Source organism: Penicillium alfredii (genome assembly GCF_028826965.1).
Source record: "Penicillium alfredii strain IBT 34128 chromosome Unknown utg000007l_segment0_segment0, whole genome shotgun sequence".
NCBI classification, from domain to species: Eukaryota; Fungi; Ascomycota; class Eurotiomycetes; order Eurotiales; family Aspergillaceae; genus Penicillium; species Penicillium alfredii.
The window spans coordinates 947398-963861 of NW_026622704.1; the positions used below are offsets into that span (position 1 = coordinate 947398).

General features: G+C 53.7%; 5 protein-coding genes across 5 annotated transcripts; 2 read left to right on the plus strand and 3 right to left on the minus strand.

The window, feature by feature from the left end:
• Positions 1-242: 242 nt before the first annotated feature.
• On the minus strand, positions 243-1280 carry cyp4 (peptidyl-prolyl cis-trans isomerase; the record flags this gene model as incomplete). The annotated part of the gene is made up of 4 exons (XM_056655619.1): positions 243-429; positions 495-601; positions 705-874; positions 1109-1280. The coding sequence occupies 4 exons, from the start codon at positions 1278-1280 to the stop codon at positions 243-245; spliced, it is 636 nt and encodes a 211-aa protein (XP_056511232.1).
• Positions 1281-2135: 855 nt separating this feature from the next.
• Positions 2136-4882, minus strand: NUU61_005038 (putative cell polarity protein; the record flags this gene model as incomplete). Its single annotated transcript, XM_056655620.1, has 3 exons — positions 2136-2528; positions 2590-3693; positions 3758-4882. 3 exons carry the CDS (start codon positions 4880-4882, stop codon positions 2136-2138), a joined length of 2622 nt encoding a protein of 873 aa, XP_056511233.1.
• Positions 4883-6275: 1393 nt separating this feature from the next.
• On the minus strand, positions 6276-9797 carry hmg1 (HMG-CoA reductase; the record flags this gene model as incomplete). Its single annotated transcript, XM_056655621.1, has 3 exons — positions 6276-6612; positions 6680-9399; positions 9465-9797. 3 exons carry the CDS (start codon positions 9795-9797, stop codon positions 6276-6278), a joined length of 3390 nt encoding a protein of 1129 aa, XP_056511234.1.
• A 3026-nt stretch (positions 9798-12823) lies between these two features.
• NUU61_005040 (uncharacterized protein) lies at positions 12824-13834 on the plus strand (the record flags this gene model as incomplete). Its single annotated transcript, XM_056655622.1, has 1 exon — positions 12824-13834. The coding sequence occupies one exon, from the start codon at positions 12824-12826 to the stop codon at positions 13832-13834; it is 1011 nt and encodes a 336-aa protein (XP_056511235.1).
• Positions 13835-15127: 1293 nt separating this feature from the next.
• On the plus strand, positions 15128-16399 carry NUU61_005041 (adaptor protein NBP2; the record flags this gene model as incomplete). Its single annotated transcript, XM_056655623.1, has 1 exon — positions 15128-16399. One exon carries the CDS (start codon positions 15128-15130, stop codon positions 16397-16399), a length of 1272 nt encoding a protein of 423 aa, XP_056511236.1.
• Between the last annotated feature and the right edge of the window lie 65 nt (positions 16400-16464).

Sequence of the window (16464 nt, forward strand, 5' to 3'; positions counted from 1 at the left end):
CAGTTGCAGAATAGGCCTTCTCACTACATATATAAAACTCCAGAAAGAATGAAACTCTCAATGCCCTGCCACAAGGGGCTTGCACATAACTAGCACGGTAAACAGTCTAGATTACACCACGCAAAAGGGAATGCCACCGGAAACTAGTCGGCGATGCCCCATGATCATAGGCAAGGTCCTAAGCTTCAAGAGAGATTTCTGCCTCCAAAGAACCCCCAACCATACTTGCACGGTCGAGTAGTTTACAGCTCACCGGAGTCGACAATGGTGGGCTTGACAGAGGAGCGGACGGCACCGGAGGAGCTGCCCAGAGCCTCGATCTCCTTGACGACCTGCATGGACTCGGCGTCGGCAACCTCACCGAAGACGACGTGCTTGCCGTCGAGCCACGAGGTGACAACGGTGGTGATGAAGAACTGGGAGCCGTTGCTGCAGAAAAAATAGAATCAGTACAAGACCCAAAAATAGTTGGACGAGAAAAAACAAAATCTTACGTGTTGGGACCAGCGTTGGCCATGGAGAGGAGACCAGGGCGCTCGTGCTTGAACTTGAAGTTCTCGTCAGGGAACTTCTCGCCGTAGATGGAGCGACCACCAGTGCCCTATTCCGAAAAGAAATGAAAAAGAAATTAGCCACTATTCCCAAGACCCAAGAGGACACAAAGCAACAAGATGGGGAGAAAGAAGAAAAAAAAAAAAACTCACGTTGTGGCGGGTGAAGTCACCACCCTGGAGCATGAATTGGGGGATGACGCGGTGGAAACCAGAGCCCTTGTAGCCCTCGCCCTTGGGCTTCTTGCAGAGCTCACGGAAGTTCTTGGCCGTCTTGGGGACATCAGCCTCGTAGAGGTTGAAGTTGATGCGGGCGGTCTTGGCTAAAGATGAAGTCAGTATACCAAGTATACAAGTGCTAGAAAAGAATTGACATGGATTGCAAGGGAGCACCTCATCATCCTGGATGGATGATGGATGGAATTGAGGGATGGAAATCCCAACTGGGGAAGCGGGTGATGTGGTAAGGGGGGGGGGAGGGGGGAAGGGAACACCTTGGAGGGGCACAACTCCCCTCCAAAACATTGCAATGCCATCAAGCAAAAACTAGTACTTACGGGCACTGGAGCCCACAGGGGCGTACTGGACGTCGAAGAAAGCCTTGGTGTTGGACATGGCTGCGGAAGATGCGAAAGATCGATGGGCAACGGGATGGAAAGAAGTGCAATTGAAGAGAGAAGAAGAGAAGAGGGAAGAAGGTGGGGTTATTGTCTTGAGGCGGCAGAACATGGTGAGGGGCAGGGCGGAGCGGGTGAACTCGGATGCCGGGCTAAATGCGGGTTAGCTGCTGCGGTGGGTGCTTGGGATCAGGGGTGCAGTTTGGGTGCCTCGGGCTGTCATGCTGTTGTCCAGGGGGCAAAGACGCCAGTTTTCCTGGGAAGCACAAAACCGATGGGTGATATGGAATCAACAGGTGACAAACACCAGCCCTAAGGCAGCCATCCAGCATATGATATACTCACATCAATGGAGTTAGACGGTGCTGGATACAGACAGAGACAGCAAGGGAAGAAAAATGAAGCTTCAGCAGAAACGCGACGAGAGCTCCTAGGATTACGTAAGAGCCCGGCAAATCCCTTCCGGGCTACAGATATACAGGATCAAAGTACGGGGGACTAATTTAGGTAGATATACGAGTGGTCGTTGCAATGTCAAGTGAAAAGAACCGGGTACCATTTCGTATGCACGGGTCACGATGCAAGAGCTGACGCCGAGATGCGGAGAACAGAAAATCAACAAAGACACCGAAGAAAATCGGGGAGTGCAATACAATAAAAATACAACGAATAAGGGGCATAAAGTAAAGGGCTAAAATAAATGGGAGAAGTAGAAGGAAAAAAAAGAAAGAAAGAGGATGGAAGAAGCAGTCAGGACATCATTTCAACATGGTCCGTTCGTTGCCACGGATGACAGTCGCTCATAAGCCGCAAAAAAAGGGGGGAGGTATAAAGAAACAAAAAGAACAATGCACGAGGCAGGGATATGAACAATGCCGAAGGAAATGGCCTCAACCATAAGAAGGATCAAAAGTAGATGAAAAGAAAAAAAAAATCGAAATAAGAAAATAAGAAGAAATCCAGGTCATTACCGGAAGTCATCTTCATCGTCAGTAGGCTCCAGGCGTTGGACAAGCTCCTTGGTCTGTCGAGCAATCTCAAACGCAATCGGCGGCAGTTTGTTGGTGACTTCGCGCTCCTGGTCAGGACTGGTAGCGTCCTGGCCATCGGCAGCAGCAGCCATCAGCCGGCCGCGACATTGATCCAGCGCCTGGACCACAGGCTCGGAGCGCTCGCGCAGAGCCACATCTCCACTGCGTTCGTGGATCAGATGTTCTGTGGACGAGACCACGTTGGCAACCACGTCGGAGATGGCAGAAACATGGGTCTGGACGGTGTTCAATCCCTGCTCGGCCCGGATACTAGCAACCAAAGCCTGGATGGATTGGACCATGCCGTCGGTTTGATCTTCAACGTAGTACTAATGACAAGAATATCAGCGGGCTATTCAAGAAATGGGCGAATACATCATCGAGACTTACCTTGAGTTCTTGGAGCTCATGGTCTCCTCGCGGAGCTCCATAACCATAATCCATACCATTAGGCACGCCATTCTGCCTCTCGGGGAGATTGGTCTGGTCCGGAATGCTCATGGCGCTGTACACGGAGTGGTTGCTGTAGCGCCGTTGGCTGGCACTTGTGCTGAAGTAGTCGGGGACATTCATGTGCGACACGTCCACATCGTCATCTTCCAACTCATGCGCAGGCGATGCTTGAATTTTCACCACCCGAACCAGTCCCACGACGGCAGTGCAAAGATGCGAAGCCGCCGCGTCCAGCAAGGAAACTGGGGAGAGGCCACTGGAGCTGGCAAAATTGCGAGCAGCAACGAGGACATTGTTCGCTGTGGTCGATACCTGATCCTTGGCCTTGGTGCGCAGGGCGGCCGAGCCATCTTGGGGAGCCGGGGCTTGGTCGACGTCCTGAAGAATATGGCGGACTGCCAGAACGACGAACTTGATCTGCTGGAACACCGAGGGCGATTCCTCAAACCGCGCAACTCGGAGCAGCTCGTCCACCGACATCTGGAACTTGGTCACATGGATATCCTTGACCAGCCCGTCAACCTGCACCAGCTCATGCTCCTTGGCCAAGACACTTGCATCGGGCCGGGAGTCGGCAATGCCACCGGATGAGGTGCGCAGATGCCGTACCTGCGCCTTCGCCTTGGCGTAGCGATGCTTCCACTCATTGACCTCGGCCTCGAGTCGTTGAATGTCACCCGAGAGTTGCTCTTCGCGTTCCCAGTTAGAATGACTCTGCGCAGTGAGGGTCTTCATTTCCATGAGGAAAGCGGACGCTTCCCGGCGAACCTCATCAGTCACCTGCTGCTGCTGCTGCAACTCGACCTGCAAGCTTCGGTGTTTGCTCTCCAGATGCGCGTGGCGAGCTTGTAAATCCGCATCGCCGGAGCTTCCGGAGATACTATCGATCTGGCTGCGAAGATCCCGTTCCATGGTGTCCTGCTCTGCCCGAACTCTATCGAGTTCGAGCTGGAGCGAGCTGTTCAAGTCCTCGGCCTTGGATACCTTACTCTCCAACTCCTGCCGCAGGTCATCCCACTCCTCGCGTTCAGCATGGCTGACCTATTGAAACAGTCAGCTCCATGAAGATTGGCCCTGGCAACTCGTTCAAAAACAAAAGGCTTACCCCAGAGTGGTCCGAGTCTCGAGATTGGGACAGCTCCTCATCCTTGGAACGAACCAATTCTTCTAACTTGTCGACCTTCTCCTGCAGCACTGAAACTTGTGACTGGCTTTCCGACAGCAATTTTCGGTCATTGTCACCCAGCGTCGTTGTGGTGCCTCGTCTGCTCAGAACAGCGTCCAAAGCAAAAGCATCACTTCGGGCATCATCGTCGTCTTCCGGTCCCATATCATCGCTATCCTCGACCATCGTACTCTTATTCGGAACCATCGTATTGCTCTGGAAAGACCGAGGAAGTGGCCCGTCTCCATTCGCTGATGGAGGGCCTCCCATCGAGCCATGGCGTGGAGGAAACGGACTACCCGGCGGGCCACCCGATGGGTAGCCTCGGCCCATGCGAGGGGGAGGCCCCCGGGACTGCGAACGACGAGCACCGGGGGGCATGTTGGGCGGCGGCCGACCGCGATAGTCTCGGCTAGCAAAGTGCGGGAAGCGTCGCTCAAGTTCACAAAAGACATCGGTTGCCAAATCTCGGAAACGGCCATGTTGCAGCGAGGCGAGTTTCTGGCGAGCCTGGTTGCGTTTCTCGTGGAAGTCGTCGCGCGGCGGAAGAAACGGGGGCACATCGGGGCGAGGCGGCCGCCCGGGAGGCGGCATGGCCTGCTGGCGGCGGATCAACTCGTCGTAGACATCGGTACTGAGTTCGTGGAACTGGGTGGGCGACAGCCGCAGCAGCTTGTCGCGGGCTTTGTTCGATTTGCCATTTGCCCGGTCGTCCCGATAGGCGGCGTTCAGGAATCGTCTCAGGGCAGCGTAGTGCTGCGACAGGATTTCCTCCATCTGTCGGTGTCGCCGGCCATGGCCCTCGCGGGGGCGCTCGGCCAGCGTACCCACGCTGGACCGGGCGGCCACCGAGCTCGGCGGCGATGGGTTCCCGCTGCCGGTGGGCGCTGCGAGATTCGGGCTCAAGGGTGCGCTGGGGGAACCGGAGGTCGGGGGTGTGGCAAGATTGCCTCGGGATGAAAAGGTCGGGGAGAAGGGCGGGTCAGATTTCTGGTACTGGTTGATCCCAGACCAGTCGCTGCCATCGACAGAGACAGGCGACATGGCTCCGGAATGGCCATTCATCAGGGCCGGAATGGGGGGGAATTTCGACGCCTCGAACTGGGGTAGGATCGGTGATCGCTCTCAAGGGGAGGTATTGTCCAGGCCGTCAGATGGAAAAACACCCACTGTTGTTCACACCGCCACGAGTTCCCAGTATCATTCACCGGCTTTGTGAAACGAGGGAGAGAGCCGAAGGAAGGGCCCGGTCGGTCACGGGATGGGGAAAGTCGGAAGGAGAATGGGGAGAACAAACGACAGCAGGTTCTCTCCCAAGGGATCCAAGTCCAAAGGAGTGAAGGACTGGACAGATGAAAGGGGTGGGCAGGACAGAAGAATATTGAATCGCAAAAGGGAGAAATAATGAACAGTGTGAGATTTAGTTTCCAGACACTCCGGAGTTCCCTTACGCCTGTACGGCTGTACCCGCCGGTACTTCCTTACCGACTGAGTGGGTGCAGTGCAAGGTGTACCTGGAAGTACCACAACACGGTCACACAAAGGACTAGAAAGCGCCCAGGAATTTTGGATCTTCCAGGAGAAGCCGAAAGTCTACGTGCTCTCTCAGATCTACATTTCACAGCCATCTCGTGCGGGTGAGCATTCCTAGGATCTTTTTTGATCTGTCAAAAAAGAACAGGAAAAAAAAAAAAAAAAAGGGTGGTTAGTATGGTAACAGGAATACTAGACTATCCCCTGGGCAAGGGACACGAGCCACACAGGGGCTGATCCTGGGGATTCGACGCGCAGATAAAAGAATACTAACATAACCAGACATTTTTAAAATGTACTCGAGATATACTCATAGAAAGTTCTTTAGAAATCATCTCTTATATCCGAGTGCCTATGAAGAGATTGCAAAGGTGTGTAATTGCAAAACTGTGTAATTTCATACAAAAGCCCGTTCAGGAGTCGCCCCGTCTAGACCTTCGGCCCCCAGTGTGGCTGGTACCGGTACCTGCTGGTAATATTCCCAGTGACCACATGGTACTCACAGGAACGCCCGTCGGGCCACTATGCAAGAAGTACCTGAGAAGTATCTCCCGAAAATTGCCTCAAAACACAAAAATACACATTTCATGGCTGGCACATCTATGCTGAAATAAAACATTTAAGTACGGAATGTAGAAGAGCATCGCTCTGGGATTTTGGATGGTCTCAAGGGAGCCTGTCACTGTCCCAGTTGCCACCATGACAGATCATGACGGATCATGTCTGGCAACCAGTGATCGGGTTTGTGTGATGCAGGTAAAGAGAGACAGAAGCCTAAACATGCACACCAACAGTAAAAGAGGGTCGTGCAATCAGACTGAGATGATATCGGGAGGGTACACGGGTCATGAGGGGTGTACAAGAGTCATAAACCGAGCAGGACAATCGAGGTGCGTCCGATGATTGTGTCGTCTTCGTTTTCTTTCTACTTGGATGACATGGCCAGTCCACGTGCAGCGCCCACAGCAGCCGACACAGGAGTCGCGGACCGGGTGGGAGCTGCGCTGCGGTTGTGGGCCATGTGTGCTCGGACAAGATGACCGGCGGCGAGTGCAGCACACAGACTGAGCTCACCGGCAAGAACAGAGGCAGCAATGATCCGAGACAGTTGTCGGGCGTTCTCTCCAGGGGTGGTGGGGTGAGAGCCACGGACACCGAGCATGTCCAGCATAGCCGACTGTGCTTCAAGGATAGTGCCACCGCCGATGGTGCCCACTTCGATTGAAGGCATTGATACGGAAATCTGGAGATTGCCGTTGGAACTGGGTGATCCGTCAGCATCCTTGGGCCCGGAATATAGAGAATCAATGGAGGGAGAAAACAACTTACTTCTTCATGGTCGTGATACAGCTGCTGCTCTCGACATTCTGGGCAGGATCCTGGCCAGTGGCCAGGAAGATGGCAGACACGATGTTGGAAGCGTGTGCGTTGAACCCGCCCATGCTGCCGGCCATAGCACTCCCGATCAAGTTCTTGCTGATGTTCAGCTCCACGAGGGCGTTGACATCGCTCTTCAGAACATTCTTGACGACATCGCCAGGAATGATGGCCTCTGCCACAACGGACTTGCCTCGACCGTCGGTCCAGTTGATCGCAGCGGACTTCTTGTCCGTGCAGAAGTTGCCCGAAAGTGAAATGATGGCCATGTCGTCGAAGCCACACTCGGTGGACATGACGTTCAGCGCCTTCTCGCAACCCTTGGAGATCATGTTCATACCCATGGCATCACCAGTCGTTGTCTTGAAGCGGATGTAGAGGTAGGTGCCGGCGAGGGCAGTCTTGAGGTTTTGGAGGCGGGCAAAGCGGCTGGTCGAGTTAAAGGCCGCAGTAATGATACTCGAACCTTCCTCCGAATCAATCCAGACCTTGGCAGCAGCAGCCCGAGCCAAAGTCGGGAAGTTCACGCAAGGACCGCGGGTCATGCCATCGCCCGTGAGAACAGTAATTGCACCACCACCAGCGTTGATGGCCTTTGAGCCACGACTTGTGCTCGCCACCAACACACCTTCCGTGGTAGCCATGGGAATGAAGTAGTTCTGGCCATCGATCTTCAACGGGCCAGCAACACCGAGAGGGAGGGGCAGGTACCCAATGACGTTTTCACAGCAGGCGCCGTGAACCAGACCATAGTTATAATCCTTGTACGGGAGCTTGGATGCTTCCAAGGAGCTCGTGGTGGCGGAAGTGGCCGGGGTCCGTGAGATCACGGCTCTGCGGATTTTCACGGCGCGGGTGAAGGCATCGACGCGGCTCATCAAAGTCTCATCTTCCATGGTCTTCTCCAGGGCATAGCCGGGAAGCTTTCCGCGAAGAGACAGATTGACCAGTTCTTCGTCAGTGAGCGTAGGCGCGCGCTTGTCCTTCAAAATCAGCTCGCATTCCTCGGCTGTCCGCTTCGATTCCTGCTCATTGGGTTCAAACTTCGGGTAGACCTTCGGTGCAGGCACCGGCTCCTTGGGGGCGGCAGGAGGAGCCTCGGGTTCCTTGATACTCCAGCGAGCGGCGTTAAAGAGATAGCCGTTGAGGATGATGCTGAGCGTCAAAGCTGCGATGATCCACTTGCTGATGATGGGGTCTTCCACGCTCTTGAGCAGACTCTCGAGGACCTTGCCACCAACAGCGTCCAGAAGCTGGTCGGTGTATTCAATGTCGAACGACCGGGACTCCTCGGGCGAACCGTAGTAGACGGAAGGGTATTCCAACTTGTACTTGATAGGCGGGATGATCGTCACCACGGTCTCCTGCTTCTGGCTCTTGGCAGACACATAGACAGTGTCCAACCCATTCTCTGCCACCTTGAATGGATCGATAGGAGTAGGCGCCATGACGTTGGAGAAACGGGAGAGCAGAGCACCGCTACCGGGGTTCCGGAAGGGAATGGCCGACAGGTTGACGATGTTAATCAAGATCAGACCGCCAACCATGAAGATCTTGAACCGACGCACGCTGCTCGACTTGATCTTTCGTCCAAAGACGCTGGTATCCATATCGTTGCTGTCCGATCCTGCACTGGGCCAGTCGTTGTTCGAGGCGACATTTTCAGCCACACTGTGGGTGATGCCATCCTCTTCCAAGGCCTTGCGCAGCGCCACATGGCGCTTGATGCGGGTGATCTCCAGCTTGATGCAGAGAATGGTGGTGTAGAAGGTGAAGAGAAGGACACAGTCGAAGAACAGGATCCAAGCAGCGAGGAAACAGAACTGCTGAAGACCTCCTTGCACGCCGGAGGCAGCACCCATAGCCAGCAAACCGATCTCAATACAGTAATGCTGAACAATCTCGAATCCCTGGTCCTTGATGGCAGTGGCAATGGAATCCTGGATGGAGCGTGGGGTGCTCGAGGCAAGAGGCCGGGGAGCAGCACCCGGACGCGGCCGCCGGTTGTCCACCGAAGCGCTCAGGACCGCCCGAGTGAACATAATCGGCTTCTCAAAGCCAATAGTAACCACCAGGAACGGCAGGCCTTCGGAGAGCAGAAGCAGGTTGATGGGCACACCGAGTTTGGTGGTCACCAGCAGGCCAAACAAGAAGGCAAAGGATCCAGAAAACAGCACCGTGGTAGCCAGCCAGAAATTCGAGCCGAGCCGTCTCATCGAGAAGAAAAGCGAGACGAAGCTCAGGTGCATCGAAATGTACCCGAGAGCCATGATCACAATGTCGATGGTTTCCGCGTGTTTGATGAGATCCACAAAGGAGCTCCACGCATCCGTAAGCCAAACCTTGAAGGCTCTGCTGGATCCATGCGCGGGTCCACGGGCAGCCTTCATAATCCATTTCTTGGGCTCCTCCTCTTCCGCAGACGGGTCTGGGATTTCCTGGACCGCCTTCAAGAACTCCGGTACCTGGTCAAAGGGAACGGTATATGCGAGGGAGGAATCATGCGAGAAAGGCGAGAAAAAGTTGGGGGTGTGCGGGACTGATTTGGCGGAGACATTGGCAGGGACGGGGACATCGTCGGCCGCGGGCGCAGTCGAGGCCGACTTGGAGGTGGAGTCGGGGAAAATGAAGGTGGTCAAGGCCAAGTGCTGAGCGACGGGCTTTCCAACCTGCTATTCCATGGGTTGTGAGATCAATGTCGGGGGAGAAAAAGAAAAAGGAAAGGAAAAATTCTCACATTCGAGTCCGCCCAGGCATCCTCTGCCTGCCACTTCCACGAAGTCGACTCTCCCAGTCGCAAATTCCGGCCTCCTTGAAGGAGAGTGTCTGTATCCACCTGGCCCGCCAGATTCCGTGGAGTACGGGCTGTATCCAGCAAGCTACCCTCCAGCAGCCCGACGTAGGTGGTACTGGCAAGAAGGGCAATCACAACAATTGTGTGGATTGGGTGCACACAGGCCCGGCGAGAAATAGACTGCAGGCCACAGGTGACCTGGCGTCGAATCCAGCTTGGCTCAACATCCTGATTCTCCTCCGTTGAGCGGAGTCTCTTGGAGACAAACGAGGCCATAACGCGGGTCGTCACAGAGGCGGTGTGTAGGGACGTCTGTTGAAGGCGTTTGGGGGACGGAGGGGTAGAAATGGTCCACAGGGGACCAGAGCCTGTGAGAATAACCGGGATTCGGTGTCGACCAAGGCCGAAAGGAAAGCTCTCGTGCAGTTCCTAGATTGAGAGCCGCATGTGGCTCACGAGGTGGTTTCACGGACTGCAGTTCCCACGAGCACTGAGATTTTTTTTTTTCTTTAGAGAGCCACTCACCAAACCCAAGTGGAAGAGGAAGAGGGCCTGGGGAAAAGCAAGAGACAAAGCAGAGCAGCAGGGACAATTCGCGACTAAAAATTGGGGATCCCCCTGAGCACAAAATACTCGGTGGAATTAAGTATCGCCGACGCCAAGGCACGGCAGTGGGGAGGTTCTGGAAACTCCCGATCTGACAATCTCGAAAACGAGACAAAAAGGATTCACGAGATTAAATAATATTGGGGAGTCAAGAAAAGAAGAGTATTTAAACCCACAGGGTATATCTGGCACGTCAAACGGGGCATGAACTGGAGAAAACAGAACAATAGCACGATGAATGCTTCCCGATCCAGACTTAGTTTCTCGCTTGGAGAAAAGTCGCCCTACAATGACTTGACCTCGCCCTGTCTCTCTCCTGGGGCACTCTGGTGGCAAAAAAAAAAAGAGAGAGAGAAATGCACGGTTCCCTAATTGCCTGCTTGTCCTACCCAAGTCCCCCAGGGCTGGGCGAACACACGGCATGATTCTGCAGAATTTCGAGAATGTGGCGATGCGCGCAGGGCTTCACACTGTTGAGCCCTCCCATGGCCCTTGTAATCAAAAGAGCGGTTTCCCAAGGTTCGTACAGCCCCCAACACAATTCCCGGTCCTGGCTCAAAACCAGACATTCTACAAGAATAAGAACAAAATTCAAGTTCAGGTTGATTTTGAGAACGCAGAAATAAGAACGATCAACATTCCCCGCTAATGCAACTGACTGCAAAACCCACATCAGTGGAGCAAATGGAGAAGTCAGATAACTCAAGCTCTGCGTCCATAGTGCGACTAAAGATGGACGGAGAACTCCCGATGGTCCATACGAGACAAACCAAGAAGAATATCCCAAAGCCAAAAACACGTCTGCAGTGTCATCCAAGCCATTTCTTACCTGGATTCCCTGTGACATTGAATGCATTGGGCCTATTTCAGTAGTCAACCCCCTCTACGTGGTCTATCTATGCAGAATGGGGTTGTACGGCATAGCTAGGAAACGCTGATCTCCCTCGAACCCCTCACAATTTCATTCAAAAGAGTAAATAAAATACATCAGTTCGCAGGATGGTAGAATGAATGCCAACACAAAGACAATCATTCAGATCTATACGTCATCCCATGAGACCATCCTATTCTAAGCCAATAGGAAACCCAAACAAAAATCCTTTGTACCAGAGCATGATCCCCCATTTTCCTGCTCTTTGTTGCACTAACTCTACTTCGGGGCGTAACAGTGAATCCTATAGGGCATGCCTTTTTTTTGGTGTTGCGTAATAGGGTCCGACCCCGGGGGCTCTACCGCAAATATTGGGCAACACCACCGAAGACCCTGCATCTTTGCGAACAAACACATAGGGGACAGTGTAGTTCGAAGAGAGAGCCTTCAAGGTAATATATCTCGAAAGCCCAAGGCCATCGAGGAACTGCATTGGAATAGAGAACGTCAGCCATGGTCTTGGAGGATATCTCAATCAGGGACTAGAATTATCCGCCTCTTGTTAGACCATCTTCGCACATAAGATCCGATATGAAACCCTCTGGAAGGTAGATGGGAATATTAAGACTAGACTATGACGACTTGTTGCAGACGGCCTCGATCTCAGTGGCTTGCGGATCTTTCACCCTACTGAAAGAGCAACTGTCCGCCCAACCCCGCAATGGCACCCTATTTTTCAAGACTAATAGGATCCCTCGCAAATGAAATCAAATATTACCAATCAGCCAAAGCCAGGGTATCTTGGGCCCAAGCGATCGAGGCTCTTAGGACCGAAACAAAGACCGACAACTTTAGGGCATCCCCAAAGCACGTGGGCCCAGGGTAAGTTTCAATGACAGAATGTATGAGATCAGAAGCCCAAGACCCCTGTCTCTCCCGAGACTTGTCAAAGAAACTAAGACCATTTGGCTTCTTTAGATCTTTTTTTTTTTCTCTCTGTAATCCTGGAGTCTTCAGGCGAAGCGCCAGGGGTGTCGCTCAGCCAATAGCCGCGCCCACCAGCCCGATTTACTTGCAGATGCGCAACATCTGCAGCTCCCCTGAGATCGAGCGATCTGCAAATCCCACCGGAGCTACGCGCCAGGAGGTGCGAGTTTGGTTATGAGGAATAAAAATATCCCCGACCCTCGGCATCGCGTTCTACAACTTGCAACCTCACCCAACCATTTTATTCTCTCTTGGGGGTCTACCCTAGTTGAGAAATCTTCACTATTGTCGCAGATTGTAGGACAAGTCTATTAACAGCTATAATCCAGAGATGTCTTGTTTGAGCCCTGGCGCCGGCCCTGGCTCCAGTCGGTATCAGGTTTGTTTGGAGCCCTCACTACGCGCGACGACTCTTGACAAGGCTTTTTCTGCCTCCTATATGTGTGGCTGGTCCCCAAGAAAAACAGGGTCTTTGTAGCCTAATCTTCTTTGTGTTCTCTCTATCGCTGCCTTGGGGGTGAAAGACTGACACAGTTTCTTTGACGCCCAAGTATCAGCACTGTTTGAAGTGAATGGATTTCATCTGATTTCCTGCCTTTGAGCCACACAACAAAGAAAACCTTTCTTTACGCTCCTTTGGAACTAGGCAACGCCAACAATGCTTATCTTCTGTCCTCAATAAAAAAAACACGTCCCCTCTCGGTCTACAAGTGAAGCGAACCCCCCCTTCACTAGAGAATAACTCGACCTCGACACCGCGGGCCGGAGTCAAAACAAAACCCATGAGAATGCACATCTTGTTCTTCATATTCCAAAAGACCCTCCCGAACTTGCCATTATGATTCTCCACGGAATTTTGAGGGTGCTTCTCGCCCTCTTCATCGCCTCAGCCGATGCCCACTCATGGGTAGAAGAGCTCACAGTCATTGCACCAAATGGGACTTTCATCGGAGCCCCAGGATATGCGCGAGGCAATCACCGTCGTACCGATTCGGGGTTCAGCGACACCACCATGACCTATCTGATCCCGCCAGGCTCAAGAGCCAACGTGACGCAGATTCTCCCCACCGACAAAATGTGCAAGGACACACAACAAAAACAAACCCAGACCGACGGGAGCCCGCGACTCAAGGCCAGCGCTGGCGCTGCAATCGCACTTCGCTTCCAGGAGAATGGCCATGTCACTCTACCCCAGAACCAGCCCGGCAAACCACCGAACCGGGGCACCGTGTATGTCTACGGGACGACGAAGCCAAAGACAGACGAGAACCTCCTGGACATCCACGGCGTCTGGAACCGAAAGGGCACCGGAGGGGATAAACGAGGGATACTTCTCTCCAAACAGAACTTCGACGATGGCCAGTGCTACCAAATCAACCCGAGCAATATCTCCGTGCATCGCCAGGAAAAGTACCCCCACACGGCCAACCAGCTGATGGGCGCGGACCTCTGGTGCCAGCAAGATATTCGACTGCCTGCCATCGCCCCGGCCGGCAAGCCATACACCCTCTACTGGGTGTGGGACTGGCCCACTGCCCCAGGTGCCGATCCAAGCTACCCCCAGGGCAAAAAGGAGATCTACACAACGTGTATGGATGTGGACGTGGTGGACACCGCCGCCAACCGCGTGAAGGTGGCAGGTGGCTATGCCAGCGACCAGGATATCAACAATGCCGCGATCTATGCACAGTTCGCGGAGCTGGCGCAGACGAGGTCTAGTATCTCATCCATGACTTCCTCTGCGCCTTCAGTTTCGACCCCGATGGCTGCCATCCGAACCACCACGGTGACGACTTTGAAGACCGTGGTGAGGACCGTGCATGACGGTTGCCAGCCCACTGGAAAATAGTCGGCCTCCGTCCATTAGGACCTTGAATGTAGTCCATATAGTCAATGTCAAATTTTTTTTCTGTCAATCACAATGCCAATACGGTGCATGCTGTGTGAGGTTTTTTTCTTTTTCTTTTTTTAAGTAGATGAGAGTGAAGCAGACGAGGAAACAAAGGATCGGGTGCCTACAGTATTGTAGGCGGTTGTTTAGGGGAGAGCCGTGACTTCCCAATTGGGAATCGCCGAAACCAAATCTGAAACACGCTAACTCACGTGACCTGATGAGCTAATCGCATCGCCGATTCGCATTTCACACAGCGGCATCCATGTCTGTCTCGACAGAAGTTGGGTGTTTGATTATCTGGCGCACTGGCTTTGTTTTTGTCTCCTTGTGTGTTTTGCGTATCTCTCGGCAAGCCCGATCGGCGGACCGCATCCCCCCACTCTTCCCTAGGCGAGCTGCGCCCGTTGATCCTTACTAGAAATTCGGCCTCAGAGACAAGGTATGGCAATCTCCGAGCGTTTGCTGCCCTCCCCTCCCCCAAGTCCCTGAAAACACACAAACCCTCCTTGGTGATTGCTGTGTGCTTCATTCCCATCGTGTTGTGATTTGGTCATAAGTGGGTTCTGCGGTACCCCTCGATCTGACAATCGCTTTTCTGCAGTCTCGGCTATATTTAGCATTCTTATCCTCGAGATCGCGGGACAATCTCAACCACCTCGATCTCCCCCTTTACACCCAGCTCGGCAAACCGTGACCAGTCTTCCGGTCTTGTCTCACCGACCTGATCACATAGTGTGCCCGATTTCAATTTGAGGTCTGTTCGTTGGAAGTCGCTCACATTCCGGCGCCTCAGATCGGCCACTCCACTCGAGCCCCCCCCCCTCATCGTGTTTGTTTGCCGGTCGCCCCATCCACCCATTCGTCTGCGGGTCCTAGTCCTGGAGCCCGGTAATAGAAGAAATTTGTCGGGTTGGAAGTCGGGAACTGGCATTTGATCTTTTCAGAATCGAAGTCAACGGAGTACTCGGTACAACCTGCCATTTCGTTCGAATTCCGTTCGACTCCACCAGCAACACACAACTCCCCTTCCTTTGGTGAACTGTGGGTGCCCACAAATCCCACAGGGCTTTCTTTGCCCCCCGATTGTGACTTGGGTATTGTCGGTGCGCTGTCAATTGCAATGCGCAACTAGAGCTGCCAACGCTGCGACCGATGAACACCCCACGTTTAGCCTGCTGAGACCCAAAGTGACACTTCCCGATCTCGACCCGCCAACTTTGGGTCGACCTGCCTGTATCCCAGTTCACCATGATGTCCTCTCCGACGTCTACACAAAACACGTTGTCGGTTCTGCCGCCCCTCGTGACAGATCAAGGGTTGAAACGGTCGTCGACCAACGTGAAGGACCGCCTGTCCACATATTCGAACGTGTCCTTCGCATCCCAGAACCGATCGCGTCCAGGCTCGCACGTGTTTCCCGTTTTTCACTCCAGTCTTCCGTATGCTCTCGTGCGAGACTTCGCCTATCCATCGACTCATCATCTCCACTATGGGCCTCCACCTCCTCGCGCCTCCGGCGTGTCGTCGCCTGCGAGCGAGCACCGACGCTTGTCTGACCCGCCGACGTCGTGGGATACTTCACGGGGCCCATGGGCCTCTGGATGGAATACCGACACGAACTATGGCCATCAGCAGCAACTGCCAGCGATGTCCTTTGGAGACGGTCCTCCGTATAGCGAGGACGAGGACCTGCATAGCCCGGTAATGACCACGGCCCGTCATCGCAAAAAGGCTAGTGTTGTTGACTTAAACGGAACGACCGACAACCATGGCTTGACGAGGACCGACCAGATTTCCCGAAACGAAGACCGCGGAACGTTCGTGGGTCTGCATGCTGATGGCAGCGAGACATATTATGTGAACGATGGTGACTCGGGAGACGATGGGCCAGGTGGAGAGTACGTCACGTATCCGGCCCATGAAGGGCGGTACTCGTACGCGGGATACGGTGGACCTGGTCCCCAGCAGGGCTACGAGCACGACCCCGGCTTCACTTCGGATGATGAAACCGCTGGCGATGACCGATACGCAAGTGACTTTCAATTCGCGGTCGGCTGCCCGGACGAAGAGATGAATGGAAAGGCCGTTGCACTTTTTGATTTCACTCGGGAGCACGAGAATGAGCTTCCCCTCACCGAGGGCCAAGTGATCTACGTCTCGTACCGACATGGCCAAGGCTGGTTGGTCGCGGAAGATCCAAAGACGGGAGAAAACGGACTCGTGCCGGAAGAGTTTGTGCGGCTTTTGCGCGACATCGAAGGAGGGCTGACTTCTCTGAACGACGAGACGACTTCCGATGTGACTGGAAATGGCACCGATTTCAGCGAGTCCGGCCCAGTATCTCTGCCTGCTCAGAATGAAAGGAGTGACAATTCCTCGGCTCACGACGGCAACAAGGGCGCGAACGGCGACACGCCTGTCACTATTCAAATCCAAGGCCCGGATGCTTCATCCGAGACTGAGGTCTCTAAGAGCAAGACGGCCGGTGGAAACCGTTCGAACATGCTGGCTAAGACCTGAAGCAGCTGTGGCCTCGAGCTACATATGACTTCATTTGATCCAGCCAGCTCCCCGACACGGTTCCT